This window comes from Meriones unguiculatus, chromosome 3 (assembly GCF_030254825.1).
Source record: "Meriones unguiculatus strain TT.TT164.6M chromosome 3, Bangor_MerUng_6.1, whole genome shotgun sequence".
NCBI classification, from domain to species: Eukaryota; Metazoa; Chordata; class Mammalia; order Rodentia; family Muridae; genus Meriones; species Meriones unguiculatus.
The window spans coordinates 35,001,765-35,020,996 of NC_083351.1; the positions used below are offsets into that span (position 1 = coordinate 35,001,765).

A 19,232-nucleotide genomic window follows, 5' to 3' on the forward strand; every position below is an offset into this window, starting at 1 on the left:
CAACAGGTGGGAACCCCGCAGTGCGTGCGCCTGTCCTGGGGAGAGAACCCCGGGGCCCAGCACCTGCTGGCAGCGCTCTGTTGCTGAACCTCACTGCCAGTGAGGGCCTGTACTCTTAATCTTCACAGTGATGATGATAATTGAGGCTGCCAGGAAAGACAGCTGCTTGGCATACACCCAGAACCTCCTAGCCCTTCTGGCCTCAGCCTCTGCTTGCAAATCTGAAATGCCAATGATGACTTACAGAGAGTCCCTCTACTCCCAGAAGCTGGTGCCAACCAACAGATTTTCCTGGCTCAGGAGAGAGAGAAATTGCAGACCTCTGAGCACCTGGACCCACCGCAGGGGCTGTTCTGACAGTATGATCCCTGTTTCTCTCGGCATTATTCTCTGCTAGTTTTATTGGAGCATCATGTAGCCATGTCACACCTCAGCCACAGCCTGTGACCCCAGCAGTCTGCCATCTGACCTGAGCTCCCATTAAATCAGAGGCCAGTCATGTCCAAAAGCACCAAGAACAACTTCCCACATCACACGCATTCTCCTCTCTCTCTCTCCTCCCCCCCCCCCCATTCCCGGTCTACGTGTGCTCACCTGTGACAATGGGGTAGGACTGTGGACCTGGAACACTGCTCCCGATGTCAGCAGGGGTGGGGCTTGTCAAGTTGGCTTTCATGTCATCCAGGCCTCCAGCCAGCGAGGCCATGGCCGAATATTCCGTGGTCTGAAATAGGAAGCAGACATCTCAGCATGGAGCCCAGAGGCACCCTGATCAGATGCAAGGCCATGGTCTGTCCGTGAAAGTTCCGGGAAACCCAGGCCGAAAGGGCAAATGCAGCTCAATGGAGCAGCACACGTATCCAGAAATGACCACTGTTCCCAGGTGAAGAAATGGGCAGGAATCCACACAGCTTCACAAGAAGTCAAGTCAGATTCCCGGGCTCAGCTCCAGAGGCCAGGGAGGGTATGGAGCAAGCGAGGCCGAAATAGGTGTTTACTTGCCAAGGGCAGAGGCAGCTTTGCTTCTGACTTGGGAACTCACAAGACCACAGAGTGAGACCCCCGAAACAAGTGTTAAAAAAGGAATTTGGGGAATCCAGACTCATTTCACAGGGACAAACCAGGGTCCAAGAGGAGGAGGATTGTGTCCACAGTAGGCCAGGCAGAATCCTAACCCAGGGGCTGGGAGACTGCAAATCCACAGTCCTAATTCAGTACCTCGAGCAGACTGAGTCACAGTTTGACAAGTGATTTTTGGATTCTGGAAACATGTGAACACCTGTGTGCTGAATATTTCAGGTACAGACGTCAGATTTACCAAAACCACGACAAACCCATGCTCTGGGCAATGAGTCATGTCCCTTTCTTTAAGCTGCCCATGAAATCCAAGCCTGTGATGAGTCATTTCTTTGACATTGAGGCCATTGCAGAATGGCCTCAAGTGAAGGCAGAAAAGATATCAGCTTGGCCATTCCCATTCAAGGAAAGACTGTAAGCATGAACAATGTATCTCCATGCTACAGCTAAAGAATTTGGCTGTGTGCGCCAAGTTTTGGTGGGGGCCTGGCCTTGCCAACGGAGGTCACATCCCTGTCTGACCAAGATGATAGACTTGGCAAGCAGCTGTAGGCAGGTGAGTAGGCCTGTGACTTAGGAGCTCCTCTTGTACTTGGGAAAATGATGCTTTTTTCTGAGGCACCGCTTGGCAAGGCCAACAGGTGGATTAGAACACATGCCTCTTGGGGAATGGTCACCAGGAAAGTCTTCCCGGGGAAAGAGGCGCTGAGGTGGGATGGGAAGATGACTTAGGCTGCTCCTGTCTTCACTGTGATGGGCTACCGTGTAAAAACATCACTGTAGCTGAGGCCCCATTCTCTCTCCCATGAGGCCATGCTTGTGCTTGGGGAGTTTGGGCAGGACCTGGAGCTGACCACATTAGGTGCCTTTGCCTTTTGCATTTAGGCCTCTAATCCACCTAGGATTGATTTTTGTGTCTGGTGTAAAGATCTAATTTCTTCCTTCTCCCCATTTCTGAATGGATAACCAGTTGCCCCTTGCTGGTTATTAAGAGCCCATCTCTCCCCGCTGATTTGTACATCTCCTTACCCATATATCAAGGTTCCATATGTGCACGGATGGCTTTCTAGCCCGGGATTCTGTTTCATTGGTCTATTTATCTGTCCCTGTGCCAATAGCACACCGTGTTAATTACTGCAGCTCTCTAGTAGTCTCTGGTGCAGGTAGACCTGGCCCTAGCCTGGCTTCTTTCTCTCTTGGAGTACCCAGGCCTGCTGTTGGCCTCGGGATTCTTTGCTACCTGCTACATGAATCAGCCTTCTCTGGAAGATGATTGATAAGGCCAGGGGGTTCTGGCTGAACTGTCCTCAGTGAGTGACACCTCAGGACACCTGGGCCTGCAGTCCCTCAGCCTCACCGTGAGGCTCCCCCGGAAGTGCTTTCTGATTTTCAGAGAACACCTTGTGTCTGGCCTTCAAGAACTGTGACTTCCCAGCTCTGCCTCAAGCTCTGCTCAGGAAGGGCCCTGTGTTATTCCATTTCTCAATGCAAAGGCCTGAGACATCCATTCTGGAAGGAACTTAATGCACTCAAAGGCACACAACACCTAGGCACCACAGCCAGGATTCAAACACGGGTCCGCCTCACCCCAGCATCTTGACGGTTACCGTAATGACTCTTCAACTGTGAGGCCCACCCCATAACAGTGATGAAATCAAACAGTTGGTTCCAGCTATTTAAAGTTGAGTTTGGGGGTTTGTTTTCTTTTTAGTTTGCTATTTTAGGGTCGTTTGTTTTGAGACAGGGTTTCACATAGCCTAGGCTAGCCTTAGACTTACTCTGTAGCTGAAAATGACCTTGAACTTCTGATCCTCCTGCATTCACCTCCCCAAGGGCTGGGATAATGATCACGGATCATAACACTCAATTTCCTGCAGTGCTGTGGATTGAACTCAGGGCTTCATGCATGCCAGGCAGGCATGCTACCAGCTGAGCTACATCCCCAGCAAATTGGTAATGGAATTAGAAAGAATAGAACAGAGACCACGGCTAGAGAAGTTAAGCCCTATTTTGTAAATCATGGTTCACACACATATCAGCAGGTAGAGAGGAAAATACATTTCTTGCTGTGAGTCAGAGACAGCCGCATTTGAAGAGTATGCCTGCATTCCATGCAGCAGGGAGCTGTCAGGAAAGGTCACCGTCTAGATTTTCTCCCCGTGGGACAGAGCTGATCACGCCCAAGCTCCTACTTTTGCTGAGAATGCATCTGAGACCAAACACAAATGCAAGGCTGCTGCCTCTTCCGATGTGCTCTGGGAAGGTCTCCTTTGCAGTGGCACCTTGTAGAGTTCCCGGATGCCCAGACATGGATGGGTCCTAACTTCCTCTTTCTGTGTCTCCCTAGTGGAGGCCTGAGCAGGGTGAGCGGGCATCACTTCACCCATGCTAGGACCTGTGGAATGCATGCAGGTGTGTGAGATCAAAGAGAGCCTCCACAAGCTCCTGGAGGAAGATGTACAGACCCAGGAAGTCCATCCAATATGGAGAAAAACAGACTTTCATTCTCATGGGCTGTGGTGTGGTCAGAAAGGGTTTCTGGGGACAAGCTGAGCAAGCGCTATCATTCCAATTGAAACGGCTGAGAAGGGCTGAGAGGCGGAGAAAAGGAGGAAGCCAGGTCAGGATGGGTCTGAGGGAGAAGGCTCGAAGGTAGGCAGCTGGAACTGGAACCCGAGGGGCCCCTTCTACCGCTACAGGGATGAGCAGCAAGCAATGCTCCTCCAGGCCCTCAGCACTCTAGCCGAAGGTCAGAACTGCCCTCATGCCCATCCCTGGCCCCAGCCCCAAGGACTCTATTTGCAGACATGGCAGGCAGCTGAGCCCATGAGGGAAGATTGAGATTCCCCCTCTTGGAGACAGAGCCAATCTCAGAAAGAGTGGCTGAGGGGGATTTCCTGCCTCTTCATGGTTTAAATTTCCAGTATTTGATTTTGTTCAGTGTCAGACAAAGCGCATGAGTCACTCTAACTGTTGGGTTTACAAGACTAGGTATTTTCAGATGGGGGAGGGGAGGAAGGCCAGTCAGGCCGTTCACTAAAGTAGCACTGGCTTCCAGAAGGCAGAAAGGACCTCACTAAAGAGCCTAGGCTCGTGGGCAATGGTCCTCACAGCTTTGTCACAGCCCAGCAGGGCCCCAGCCTGTCTCGCTGGGTTCCACAGTTCTGCCCTGCGGGAGCAGGACACTCCTTTTGTGTGGATGCTCAATTGTTCCCCAAGGCTATCCTTGAGATGCTTGTCATGCTTTAAGGGCTACAGCGTTCTCCCCAGCTTCCACAAACGCGGCTGACTGACTGTGCCTTCAACACTCCAGGCTCCATCCTGTCTCTGCCTGGACGGTCCATCTCAGTACAGAGATCCTACACTGTCCATAAAACCCAGCTCAAAAATGGCTCCTTGGTGAAGCCATTCCTGGCGCTATATCCAACCGAAGAAACCACTATGTGGTGTTCTGCATCCGACTGTGACACTGCACCTCCATATGTAACAGCTGTTTGCCTCTCTCCTTTCGGTGCCTAGGGCTTCCCTACACATCCCCAAGCATTGCTTGAATGAATGAAGAAATACATGAACGAAATACAAATCTCAAGAAATTCCTGGGGGCCAGGAATGGCAGCACTTGCCTCTAATCCTAGCACCCAGGGGGCTGAGGCAGGGGCATCCAGAGTTCCAGGCCAGCATGAGCTACATAGTAAGATCCTAGCCCAGAAGCAGAAAAACAAAAGAATTAACTAGGAAGTTTTAAAACAGTGGCTCCAAGTGCTATGGAACCAGGCCCTGCCTACACTTCTCATGAAGCCAGGTGAGGAGAAAGCCAGGTCCCTGTCCAGTGTCAGTCAAAGCCTCCGGGGAAGCGCCTTTATCAAAGGCAATGAAAGAGAAGAGCAGTACCAAAGGTACTTATTTTTTAACCGCTGGAGACACTGTCCATTAGAATATTCAAATTCTTGCCCATTCCTCTCATAACTTGCTGGGGGTGGGGGGAAAGAGGTTATTTCCCATGACAAGTTGTTCATTTGTTAACTAGAAACTTATTGTATATCCCCTTCTGCTTTCGCTGGCAGGAAGCTCAGTCAAATTCAGTGCTCCAGCAGCACAGCACAATGCTGCTGGGCCTTGGGACAGCAGTCTTCCTTTTGCTCTATGTTGGATTTGAACTTTTCCTGGCAGACTTAGATACGTACAATCATTTACTGCTCAGACCACCTCAATCAAGTCCTTTGTTCAGAAAAATTGGGCCTGAGAGAGAGGCTCATGTAAAAAGAAGACGAGACAGAGCGAAGATGAGCGCGAGAAGAGAGCGCGCTCGGTGCTTCTCTCTTCCTGGCAGCACTGTTACTCGGGAAGCCGAGGGGCCAGCCAATGGGGCGTGGATGGCACACACAGTCACACAGTGTGTGCTGATGGACCTGCAGCCCTGGGCACATCACCCCACCCCAGCCACCCCTAGCCACCCATAGTCACAGACCCCAGCTGTGTTCCCCATTTTCTTTCTCTTTCTCTGAGCCCTTCAACGTCTGTCTGAAGCTGTCATGGCTTCGTGACAGGCTCCTGCTCCCTCCCTTGAGAGCTCCTGCCGCTGTCCTTGCCCGTGACCCGGAAAGAAACAGTAACTGAGGTCAGCAGTTCACAGACCGCCCAGTCCCACACAAACAGCTGAGGCCAAAACTCCCTCTGCCTGTAGCCACAGACTCCCCTAAGGCCTCAAAGGTCATGACCACCAGCTCGGACGGTACACCCTCCTTGACAGTGGGCTCCAGTTCATGGTTGGCCTCACTCTCTCCAACGCCAGACGCCAGAGTTACAAAGATACAAAGAGCCACCTTGTCTGCTGTGAGAACTCTGAGGAACAGAGAGGTCAGTGTGCTTCATTTTCATCTGTCATTTGGAGTCTTGGCCCAACAGTAGACAGAAACAGAGCTGGGAGTGACCACATGGGACCCTGGTCCCAGCTCAGTCTCTCCTAGACCAGTTCTCAAGGGAAAGGCCATGCAAGTGAGATGGGGTGAAATGGTGTTTTCATTATAAACCCTTTCTGCCTGCCTGCGGGATGCTTGTGAGAGGGAAAGCGACTTGGAGACCAAATACTGAGAGGGTGAGGATTTCTGGCAACAGACTCGGAGGCCCGTGCCCCAAGGAAGTGTGCACTGGATGTTTTCATTTGGGTTCCTATGAAATTACCTGGAAAAGGACTGCCTGGGGCTGCACCAAGTATTGTCTCCTCAGCGCCGGGCACCACTGCCATAGCATGGAGGAGAGAAGAAACAGACACGTGAGAAGGAGGGCAGTGAGAAGTGAAGGGCAGCATGGGGACGAGAGTTTGAGGCTGACAGTCAGCTCTGGCCGGGGATTGCCCTGCTACCTGCTGGGGTCCTCCGCCTCAGATGGCCCTTGCCAGGACACCCATTCCCATCCTGAAGGACCAGACACCTGCTCACCTCCACCCCTACCCAGAGGAGGCTGGAGAAGGAGAGGAGAGACCTCAGGGCCTCTAATTTCTTTGTAATGCTGATAACTCTATACAGTTGTCACTGGCCCACAAGACAAAAATACCATTTCCATCTTCACAAAATAAATTGCAAGGTGAGAAAAGAGAGGCAAGGGATCCCCCGGACTAAAGAGGACTCGGAGATGTGTCAATCAATTCAATATGTACCCTGATCCAGGCAAACTGTAAAAAGTCATGACATATAATAGAAAATTGTACTTGACCGCATCAAGGAATTTGCTAACTTTTCAGCTGTCATGAATGGGGCGATTACACTCTACTTAATGTCTTTAAAAGAAATCTCTGAAAGATTTGTTTCAAGCGTTAGTAGTGAAGTGAGACCATGTCCATAACGAACTGAGCGCTGTCTTCATGTCTCTGCATCCTGACTAGAGATGCTGTGTAGCCAGCCTCCTCGCCCTTCTGCCGCCATGCCTTAGCTGCCAGGACAGATTACATCCTTCCCAACTCAGACAAAATGAACCCATCCCCCCCTGCTTAACTGGCTGTTTTCAGGTATCTGGTACCAGCAAGGGGGAAGTAAGTGATACAGGAGAGGTCACCAGCAGTCCCTGAGCACGTGTGGCATAATGAGAGCATCCAAGAGGCCAAGGACAGCAGGAGTTTGTTCTCTGGCTCATCTCCCCTGTGCCTGCCCTGCTCCTCCAGGCTGCCACCCCTCCAGCCCAGCTGCTGCCTTCAGGGACTGCGCAGTGAACGCCAAACCTTTCAGGGGAAGGAAGACCTCAGGCCTTTCTCCTGCCTGGCACACTCTCTGCCACATCCCGGCAGGTCCATTACGTCCTTGAGACTCCGGGGTGTGAGCAGATGTGGGGAAGAAGCTCAGGAGGGCCCAGGTGTCCTCACACCAGGTCAGAGGCAGAGTTATAGCAGGGATGTCACTCAGGCATTGACCTTGCCCCAGTCCCTCAAAGTTCATGCCAGTGAGGGTGTCATGCTCACACACTTCCTGTTCTCAGCTCCTTTTTCTTATCTGGAATTAGACCAAATTTGGAGGGGCATGAAAACACAGAAGAGGGGGGGGTAATAAGAACTCAAGTTTGGGAGGACAGATCTTTTTCTATTCTCTGTGTCTCTCTGTGTGTGTCTGTCTCTGTCTCTCTGCCCCCTCCCTCCCCATGGCTAAGCACCTTTTAAAAACAAACAAACAGGCAAACAAGAGCAACAACAAACTTTTAAAAATACCCGCTGAACAGGACAACAGTAAAAATGTTACGGTGAAAAACACTTCAATGAAGCTGCTAAAAAGTGGAGGCACGCACACAGAGTTGATTCCACAGGTGTCGTGGCTACAGCTGCCGGCCACCATGCCCAGCTGTGAGGTCATTGTGGGAAAGTGGGCGAGAATTGAGCGAGCTGCCTCTGCATCACTCTATGTGCGTCCACAATGATCTCAAAACAAAAGGTTAAGTTTGTTGTAAAAATCCACAACCCCAAACCAACAGGCATTCTGTCTCTCCTAACTAAATAAAAATGAATCAAAAATTGAAAATAAACTGTTCGCTGAATGTAGACTATGAATGACACCAGCAATAGTATCCATCATCTACAAAGTGCTAGTTAGTATTAACTAGATGCAGGAATCGTCAAGAATCCTGAAAGGCCTCCTTCCCCTTGGAAGTCTTCCCTGATTTCTCTCCTCTACGTTCCTAAAGCGCTTCGGTGTGTGGGTCTCTACCAAGCTCACAGCACTCATCATTGTGCTCTCAACTACTTGGGGTCCCCATCCTCCATCTAGGGTGTCATCTTCAAAAGGGGGGACTGGGTCCCCTCATCTTTGCAGCAGCAGCTTCCAACCCAGCTCAGAGATGGCACAAATGCCTGGAACAAATGGACGCTATAGGGCTGTGGCCAAGGTCTGCCAGTGGTGTCAGAAGGGCTTCACAGTGTCAAAGGGAGGATAAGTGACATCAAAGTTCTTTCAACTCACTTACAGAGGTACGTGGGAGGGGGAAGGATTGGCAAGCACTCCATCTGCCTGGCCTTCTAAAGCTCTGGCCGTATGTGGGTCGCAAGGATGCTCAGGAGAGCAAAGGGCTTCTAAGGAGACGTGTGCTAGTTAAGATGATGTTATTTCGCCTCTGTCTGTGCCTGCTCTCTGCAACCCCAGCACACCCCAAAAGGCTTCCAGGTGGCATGGGAAAAGCAGGGACATCTCAGAGAGGACAGTGGACAGTGGGACAGCATGCCTTCTGTTCCGGGGAAACTTTCAGCAAGGTGATGGAGAATCCTTCCCTCCTCCTGGCCTCTGCTAGGCTTTAGGTGGGGCCCTAAGGCTCAGGCCCCAAAGGTTAGGTGCCAGCCCCTATCTGGGGCTCAGAGTTCATCAAGTGTGTGTCCTGGTGACAAGGGATTTGGCTACTTCCCCAGGGGTAACTCCGCTACCACACAGCCAGCCTTGGCAATGTGCTTAGGTGGACCCTGGAGGCTTGGGCTTGCTCTAGCTCTGCTTGCCTGTATGATGATCAGTTAGTTCCAGGCCCTTAGGTGGAGAAGGAAAGTTCCAGAAACAATTCTCCATCTATAGGAAGCCTAATTCCACAGCTTTCCCCATGGCAAAGCCTACTTATCCCATTCTGCTAAAAAGCTAGCAATAAGCAGGGACGGTCATCCCTCTCAAGGAAACATAGGACTCTTATCTACGAAGAGGCCTAGGTAGGGGATGAGAGGGGGGCCCATCCTCTGGTTGCTGGCAAGGGAGGAGAGGAGCTATCCCAAGATGCCCACAGTTCATCCTCTTTCATACTTTCCAGCTATGAAGAGGAGAGGGAGGTTATCCTGGGACAATGAAGAAATGACAATGCAACACTTCCCTTCTAAGAAAGAAGTATCAGAGTAGAGGTGGGGTAGAAGCAGGCCATTCTCCTGACTCCCTCTATCAGCCCTGCTGCCGCAGAGCAGATAAGAACCATGCCCCTTCCCACCTTCCTTCCTTCCTCCCTCCCTCTCTCCTTCCCTGGTTAGGTCAGAAGGCCACTTCTCTGCCCCTTCTGTTCCCTGTCAGACTTCCTATCAGGCAATTCCCTGCGAAGGCAAGCACAGGGAGCCTTGAAGGAAATGCCCTCTTTGCCACCAAAGATTCTCTAGGCCAAACAGAAACTGTGATGAAGCTTCCAAAAAAAAAAAAAGAAGACTAAGAAAGCCATGAACACACATGAACACAGATCCGTGGTCTTCAGTTTAGAGGACTCTGCCGTATCTCAAAGAAATCCTAACACACCTTAAAAACCGGAAATAGCTTGCACGTTTGGCATGCTTCCTACACACGGGACTGCTGCAGGTTAAAAGGTATTGATTCGTTTAATCCTCCCAACAACCCTGCAGGGTGTTACTGACCCCCTTACAGCTGGTGAAAAGGAGGCGCAGGTGCCAAGAACCGGGGATGTGCGAAAGCCATCCCGGCAGCAGCACGCCTCCAAAGTCCAGGATACTGAACAGCTTCCAGACACTGTCCTTAGCCCTGACCTATTTCAGACGAGGACACCGAGGCTGAGGAGCATCAGAGCAGGGATGAAATCCACGATCTCACTCCCAAGGCTATGCTCCTTACTGTTTCCAAATTGCCTTGTGGTAAAGCGTGGCAGCCCAGAGCAGGAAGGAGTGCCAGCAGCAAGGCCAAGTATGAGTTTTCCCAGTCGACAGCAGGGATTCCTAACCTTCTGACGCTGTGGCCTTTAATACAGTTCCTCCTGCCGTAGTGACTGCAACCATCAAATTATTTTGTTGCTGCTTCATAACTGTAATCCTGCTACTGTTATGAATCATAATTAAATATCTGATAGTCAGGATATCTGACATGTGACCCCCGTGGGTTCAAAACCCGCATGTTAAGAACTGCTGGTCTACAGCATCTTCAACCTACCGCTAACTAAACCTCAACCCTCAGGACCCACCCCCACTTCTGCACAAGCCCTGTCTCTCTGGCCCTCAGGTTCAGGCTTAACAGTGAGCTCTTCTGGAAAGTACCCCAGTCTGGGCTGGGAAGGTTGCTCATTGTTTAAGAGCACATACTGTTCTTGCGAACCCAGGTCCTAGCACCTGTGGTGGATGACTCATGACCACTTCTAAACCAAGCTTCCGGGAATCTGACGCCCTTTTCTGGCCTCCATGGGCAATGCACTCAAATGCACCCTTCCATACACATACCCACACATGTGCGCCTATAGCAAACCACACAATTTTTGAATATTTTAAAAAGAAAATATTTAAACAGAATACTCTTCAACTGGCCCAGCCACAGATGTTGCTAACGTTACCATTTATTCTTCACTTATTTTTTGTTGTTGTTAATTTATGTTTTTTACGTGTGTTTGCCCATGCTAGTTTATGTACACCAGGTATATGCAGTGCCTTCAGAGAGCAGAAGAGGGCATTAGATCCCCTAGAACTGAAATTACAGAAGGTTGTGAACTACTATGTGGGTGGAGGGACCAAACCCAGGCCCTCTGCTAGAGCAGCAAGCACTCTAACCTACCAATCTGTCTCTTCAGTCTCAGCATAGTCTCCCTATTAAAATGAGCAGCTTCTACATGATTTGTTTGTTTGTAGTGTTTGCTGAACCCAAGGCTGCGTGTATGCTAGGCAAGCCTCCTACCATTGAGGTATAACCCCGGACCTCAGAAAACTCCTACAAGATAAATTCAAAGAACAGGAACACTCAGACTGGATGTCAACGTCACCAATTAATCTAACACTCCTGGGAAACACTAGAGAAAAGGGTGTGGCGTTGGTTAATCGTTAAGGAAAAGCTGGGCGCCTGCCCGTTAGTTGGCTCTCGGACTCTGTTCTGCACTGAGGGTGACGCACTGACTTTCACTAGAAGCTTATGGAAGGAGAGTCTGGCTGGCCTCAGGTTTTAGCATTTCCGGAGAAGCCCAAATTTTAGCTGAGTTGATCGTAGAGGAAAAGTGGGCTCAGTGACAACGGTGTTTTCTGCTTATGTGCCTTTTGTCAAGGTTAAGCTTGCTTAAGAGCCTCTGATTTTCATTACACACTGTTTGCACTTTGCAGTTATGTGTTAATTTCATGAAGCTTGCACCTCGGAACAGGAAACAAAGCATAATAATTATTTTCAGGGCTAATGCCTATAATTTATTTAAACAAGCAAGCCGTTTGCCTTGAGACCATATATGTAAACAAACACACGTCTCCTACAGGCTTAGTTTGAGTTGGTTTAAAGCACGCCTTGCTCCCCTTCCAGTGATACATTCATTTAGCTTCCTGATTTATTTCATCCACCTCTTTCCTACAAATCAAGGCTCAGATAATGCAAGCATGCTGGCTGGAAACAAGCTTTGCACAAACAAACAAAAGCTATCAAGCCAAAGGCAACTGAGACCCACCTTCAATCCCTGTATCCATCGAATAAAACCGGCTCTGAGCCCAATTGCCCGGCAAAACCTCCAAATATCTCATTTTCATTTCATTTCCAGAAGAGGAGGAGAACTGATCCTCAAATAAAAGACAAGTATGGCGTAATAGGAGGCCGAGAAACCCAGGCAAGCTTCTCCTTGCCACCCTGTGTCAAGCTCACAAAGAGAAAAATCGTACCGTCCGACATGGTTGGGAGAGTTTAATCCAAAGCGGTGCTAATTAATATCCCCGCTTTCCAGAAGCCGGTGCCACATACAGCTGCGAGGGCAACACGGCTGCTCTCCCTTCAATTTTATGGGAAGAACATTTTCATCACAGAGCTGCCTCCCATGCCCTCCTCTCTTTGCCAGATTAGCCTCAAGAAGGAAGCAGCGATGATCCATCTCTCGGAGCTCCTTCGCCCCCCATTCACTTTATTATTTATATCTCGTTTGAAAAGTTATCGGCAACTCTCTGCACACCTGGCCAGAGTCCTTCTGACAATGGGCGGTGGCACCTTCCCGAGTCCCTTTGTCAAGGGGAGTTTATGCATTTGCCGTCAGAATGGACTGACTTTTCCATATCTGCCTGGGAGAAAATGCCAACCCCAATGGCAGATTGGTCCCCTACCCTACCCCTATTAAATGTGGATTGTTCTAAACTTGTCCTCCTAGGAAGTCTGTGTCACAGGCCCTGGAAGAAGACTCCACGTGTGCCCTTTACTCCCATTTTTAGCCCAAAGTGCCAGACCCCAGGCAGGCCACGCGTCATACCATTTTGTTCTCAAACCCCCTGTGCTCCGGGCTGTCTCTTTCCAGCCTCCTAGAGGGACCCCCAAATCCAATCTAAATGTTTTGAATTTACCTGTTTGTCTTTTATACATATAAATAGCTGCATTTCCATTCTCTCTTTGTTTCTCATTTTCATTTGGTTCTAATATCTGCATGTAAATGTTGGAAAATAGCATCTGTAATTGGAGATTATGAAGTATGGCCAGCTCTTGACAGGCTGCTAAGGAAGATGGATTATCCTCATTTTTCTGTAAATTTTGTCAATTTTGGAATTCATAAGCTATCAACACTGATCAAAATGGGACTTCACAGCTGTGTCAAAAAAAAGGAGGGGTGGGAGTGTGAGCGAGAGCACACTCGGGCCGGAGAGCGCAGGAGCAGTGTGGGCAGAGCAGATTGGATGCCCAGCATCATCAGGGCCACCTTTGGTCCCTCCCCTCCACCCTGGCATCTCCCTCAGCCTCAGCTCTGGTCCCCTGGCTAAATCAAATAGCTAAATCACAAGATGGAGGGGCCGCAAATCCTCCAAGGCGCCCACTCCAACCCGGACTTAATTTATTGCCTGCGCTGCCTGCCTTATTTATCCCGGGGAGCCCTCGGCTCTCTCTGCTCAGGCCTCAGAGGTGTTCGCTCCATCCAGACCATCACAGCCCACTTGAGGCAATTGTGTTGGTCTCTCTCTCTCAATTTTCCCATTACTGGGAGTAAGTACTGTTGGGACTCTGTAATAGCCCGACTGCAGCCCATATCAATAACAGATGAGGTTTAATCGTCCAACACAAAAATTATTTAGGCGCAGTAAGGACATTCAATGTCATTTGCATAATGGCATTTCTATCGCACGCACCTAACCCGTCTTGCATAAACAAGGCCTTGGGACTATAAATAATAATAAATCATGACGTCTGCACGCCTCTTGTGGTAATAGGAGCCACTCTTTGTGGAAATTATTTCAGCAGGAAATGGGCACTGTAATTTTAAAGACATGTGGCACGGCGAAGCATGGTAAATCACGTGCATTTGCACATGAGCCCCAAGAACAGCCTGGGGACCTGCCCTCAGCCTGCAGCGACATACTGGGCACTGCAGAATACCAGGCCTCCAGAGGGAAACATCTTGAGCCTCTAGAACAGTCATTAAAATGTGCCTCTGTCCCAGAAAACAGCAGCTGGAAAAGGCACGAGGTTCAGCAGGAGGGAGGACAGGATTTGGAGCCACGGGAGTTTCAAGGCTTCTGGGTCAGAAGCCAACTTTGTTCCAGGAGAATGGAAGCTCCCTCAGGACAGCTGCTTTACCATAGTGCTCCTCCTCATCTGCTCTGTACCTACCCTGAAGATGTGTCATGAGAGAAGGGGCTCTTTGTAGCTGGGTGGTGGGAGAACAAGAAGAGCCCGGAACCAAGCTAAAAAGACAGGCGGAGGCACATTCCTAAGGAGGAGTCCACTCTGGACTGGCACAGAAGAGCTGGTATGTGGTGGCAGCACCTCAGAAATGCCCAGGAGACAATGTTGTGCTGCGGGCAGCTGTGCCTGAGGAAAAGCACTCATACGGATGAGGCAGTGGCCAGCAGGAGAGCTAAGCCTACGGCTGGCTGGGAACTCCAGTCCTTCCCGTCAGACCCATGGCCTCACCTCTCCAAGCATCAGCTTCTCATCTGTGGAACATACCTGAGCCAGTGCTTATGCAAAGCAGTCCTGAGCAGTAAACCGAGGACTATGTTCAGGGTGACCACACAGAGCTCTTTAGGAGCCCAGAAGCCAGATCAAGCACCAGCTCAGCTTTGGAACAAGCACACCTCGCCTTCCTCAGCCTGAGAAGGACATAATGCACAGGTCCCCACCTGCCTCCACGTGCTAACGGGGAGGGAACTGTAGGTGCGTGGTAAAGTGCTTTGTTTACACAACAGGTTGGCTGTCGTTGGGAGGATGAAAGTTAGCATCCATAATGTGTTTGGAGAACGGAGCTTCTCCATCGGGTCCCCGTGTCCTCTCCAGCCGCTCTCATCCCCTGACAACACCCTGAGAAGTTCGTGCTTTCCTGAGAAAGTTCTAGTGGGATGTACAACAAACCAAACCTAGGGCTGTCTCCAGACCAGAGAAGGACTGGGCATTCGCTGGGAACAGCAACAAGGACATTTAACGACAGATGCTGCACTTGTTTCCCCAAATAAGGAAAGAAATCATGGAGCAGTAATCATTGCTCCATGGAATCCAGCCTTTCTGCCCTTGGGTGCTCAAAGTGCTAGGTATGGTGTGAAGGTTTTAGGGTGTGTCTGTGAGCTCAGAAGAGAGAGGGGCTCTGGTACGTGCAGCCCCATCTTCAGCTTTACCTTACAAACCTTACAAACCTTTACAAACCTTACTTTCACCAAAATGTGCACAGTTTAACTCAAAAATGAAAGCCTGGAGTTTATTTTTTTAGTATTGTGCCAATTGTTTTCTTAGTTTTGACAACTGAGCTGTGGCTAAGTCAGGCATTAACATTAGGGAAAACTGGGTATGAGGTATATAAGAACCAGATGCTCTACCTTTACAACTTTTCTAAAAACTTTCAGCAATTTTTCCAAAACTAAAGTATATGGCAGCACGGTGGGGTTGGGGGTGAGGCTGAGGAAGACTTCCCTTACAGTGAGAAAAGAATGAATTAAAACCACGTCACCTTATTTCTCATCTTTCAGACTCAAAAGGCTGAAACCGTGGTGTGCAGGGTCAGGCCTTTTTCACACAGGGGCATGAACCTCTTAGGAAAGCAATCTGAATCTATGTTTAAAAATTCATACTGTCCTGATAGGAGAAAAGGAGAGAGAGAAGCTCCTGGGGGAGGGGAGGGAGGCAAGCACAGGGATGGAGGTGGGCAAAACAACAATATGATGTCTGAAGATGCCACGAAGAATTATGCTAGTAACTGTTTACCTAAAAAAAAAAACAAAACAAAAAAAACAAACCAAAACAAAAAACAACATACATAGTTTTAATGAATTTTTCTCGTCTGGTCTGATAATCCTCCCTCCAAGAACCAAACCTAACGAAATCCCAATCCCAGAAAGAGAAGCTCTCTTTTGATGTGTTAGCAGGGCTTTCTAAGAGAGCCCCGGAACATAGAGCTTATTGCTGTTGCCCTTGGCTAGCCCTCAAAGGCGGAACGTAAACCCCTCACACTCTTCAGACACAGGGCCCAGAGACCTCTGAGCTGGAGCTGACCTGCCAGCCTCCTCCTTGAGGATTTTGATGGTGTCGGAAGGCACCATGCAAGCTTCCAAAGGAGGAAGGCAACCAGCAGTCCTCCCCAGAGGCAACACCTATGGACCACATCAACCACCAACACAGCCGGATAAGCCACGGGTACAGCAGCGGCACACATACCTTGAAGGTAACCAACCGCTCTCTAATTGCACTTACGACAAGCTCAACAAGAGGGAGACCATCCCTGGTACTGGAAACCTAGCCAACCACTCAGTGCTAACAAAAGCACGGTTATCAGAGGGGAATCCACAACTGCTAATTTACCAACCCAGCATAACCTCTTTGCAACAGATGGAGACCACGACAGAAAACCACAATCAAGCAAAATGCAGAGTTGTAGAGCCCAGTCCCAGTGGATGCATCTACAAAACACTCCTACACCTAAGACCCAGGGAACACTGAGGAAGAGGGGACAAAAAGACTGTAAGCTGGAGGATCGGGGTTGGGGTTGCTGTGAGACTGTGTCTCCTAGTAACATCAGAAGCTATGCCCATAAAGTCTCACCAGCATGACTGCCCAAACATGAGCTGAACAAGGACAACACCAACAAACATGCCAGAATGGACAGGAAAAGCCCATGAGACCTCAACCCTTCACTAAGGCAACCGAGTAAAGCTGGGGTGGGGCGAGGTGATCCTCCCAGAGGAAGAACACGTTACCTGGTTGCCCGGTGCCCAATGGTCAACTTTGAAAACAAAAACAAATACAGACTCAACAAGTTACGTTTAGAAATATACACGTATAAACATACCCATATATGAATGTAACAACAATGGTGGAAAAACAGGTCATGAATTTGAGAGAGAACAGGGAGGGGCATATGGGAGGGTTTGTAGGAAGGGAAGGGAATTAAATTACAGTCTCAAAAACAAACAGAAACATTAAAAAAAAATTCATAATTCGTGCACACTCAGCAAGCCAGCCTTTCCACCCCGAAGAGCAAATCCTGCCAGGATAGCCTCTCATAGAAAAAAAACAAATACGGGAAAGAAAGCGTATCACGGATTTTTTTAAAAAAGAAAAGTATCAGAAGCAGCCAATGGCACATTTCCTAATGAGCGGTGATACCTCACACAGTAAAATACTCTTATAGTTGTTAAAAAGAATAAAACAAAGCTGGACACAGTGGTGCACACTGAGGGGTTGGGGTTGGATGTAGGAGAATCAGTAGTTCACGACCAGGCTCACTACATAGCAAGTTTGAGGCCAGCAAGGGCTATATGAAACTCCATTTTAAAATTAAAAAAGAAAGGAGGAGAAAAGCAGCAGCATTTCTTTACATTTTGTGTGTGTGTGCGCATGTGCATGCATGTGTGTGCGTGCGTGCGTGCATGCGTGTGTGTGTGTGTGTGTGTGTGTGTATTAGTGCCTCAGTACGCATGTGGAGGTCTCAGGTGGTCAGGCTTAGTAGCAAGTGATTTTGCCCCTTAAGCCATCTCACCTGCCCTAAGAAGCAGCGTTTTGTTTATGTGGACAATCCCAAGAAATGCTCATTAGCAGAACACAGTAGAAGTACAACACTGTAAAATAGCCTGCTACCATCTGTGCTCCACAGGAGGGGGTTACGGTGGTTGCGCTTACCTGCATACAGCCTGCACAAGACTGGGCCCTGTCGGCTCACCATCATGGCTGGGGCAGGGCTCCTGAGGCTATGTAGAGACAAAGAAGTAGACTCTGTGATGCTTGGGAAGTGTTCAACGGAAGAGGAAGGATAACAAGAGAGGACAATGGGGAACTCGATCAGCTGCAGGCTGACTGTGGTGGCACGCGCCTTTAGCTCCCACGTGCAGGAGACAGAGACCGGTGGGTCTTCATGAGTTTGAGGCCGGCCTGATCTGCCTAGTAAGCTCCAGGCCAGAGAGAGACCCGTTCTCAGACAAACACCCTGTAGGGGGAGGGTTTGACTATCACAATGAAACCCATTATTATACATGATTAATATTTGCTAATAAGAACTTCGTGGGAAAAAAGGGAGTTATTGAGAGAGACTTAACTATATATTTGCATGTATACTTCGCCCTCACCAAACTATGAGATCTATGCACTACTTAACTTATACTGGGAATGTGTCCCCCAAAAACCCACTATAAACTGAAAATAACAGAAATCAAAGTGCATCCAATGCCCCGCCCTACCAAATACCCCTAGCCATGCTTAGAACACCGCTGGAGCCTGCGCTTAGGTAAAAGTGTCTGTCACGAAGCCCACTCTACACTTGGGTATCGCAGCCCTCAAGGGCTGTGCCAACACGCTTTCACACCTTCATGGACTCAAAAAGTCCTAAGTCAAACTGTGGTAAGTCAAGGGCCATCTGTGCCCATATGCGCTTGTATGTCTATTAAAAAATATAGTTCCTGTTTCTCTTCCGGTCCCAGGCACTGTGGAGCTGCGGGTTTCCAGGCAGACATGGCCAAGTCTAAGAACCACACCACACGCAACCAGGTCCGCAAATGGCACAGAAATGGCATCAAGAAAGCCCAGTCACAAAAATACGAATCTCTTAAGGGATGGACCCCAAGTTCCTGAGGAACATGGGGTTTACCAAGAAGCACAACAAGAAAGGCCTGAAGAAGATGCAGGCGAACAACACAAAGGCAGTGAGTGCTTGAGAGGAGGCCATCAAGGCCCCTGTGAAGCCTGTGGCTGTTAAGCCCAAGATATCAAAGGGCCGCAGCGGCAAACTCAGCTGCCTGGCTTTCAATGCGCACCCCAAGCTTGGGAAGCAGATTCAAAGCTACATGGCTAAGAATCGTAGGCTAGAGCTCAAGGTTCAAAGCAAGACAGAGGCCGCAGCTCCAGCCAAGGCCCAGGCTGCAGCCCCAACTCAGGCTCCCAAAGGTGCCCAGGCCTCTGTGAAGGCCCCATGGGAAAGGCTTCTGCTAATGTGAACACAGATGGACTGGTGTGACACACCTGGCTACACGCTATTTGCAGATGACCAGCATCCTACGCTGCTTTTACAAATAAACCCAAGGCAAGATCTGTTAAAATATGTGTGTGTGTGTGTGTGTGTGTTTCCTGTATATTTGCAGGTTAAAGATCAACCTTGGTTGTTTCTCAGGCAACTTTCTCTTTGTGTTTTGAGGGTCTCTCACTGGCTTGGAGCAGGCCAGTCTCAGGGATCCTCTTCTTCGCAGAGTGTCTGGCTTTTTTCACGTGTTCATCGGATTGAACTCCATGTGCTTGTACAGCAAACACAGAGATGTCTCCCTCACCTCTCACCCCATAAATAGTCCTTAAAATACAGACGCAACTAATAAC

The 19,232-nt window shown here is 49.4% G+C and overlaps 1 protein-coding gene across 4 annotated transcripts in view; it reads right to left on the bottom strand.

Annotated features, from left to right (window-relative positions):
- Pax5 (paired box 5) overlaps positions 1-19,232 on the bottom strand; it is a 184,451-nt gene that overhangs the window by 83,020 nt on the left and 82,199 nt on the right. For 3 of the 4 annotated variants that reach the window (XM_060379851.1, XM_060379850.1, XM_060379849.1), the window contains 2 exons: positions 6,259-6,315; positions 595-724 (listed from right to left, as the gene is read on the bottom strand). In XM_060379851.1, coding sequence (XP_060235834.1) covers positions 595-724; positions 6,259-6,315 — 187 coding nt within the window. The remainder of the gene's footprint in view (positions 1-594; positions 725-6,258; positions 6,316-19,232) is intronic. The other variant, XM_021645981.2, reaches the window with a different exon arrangement.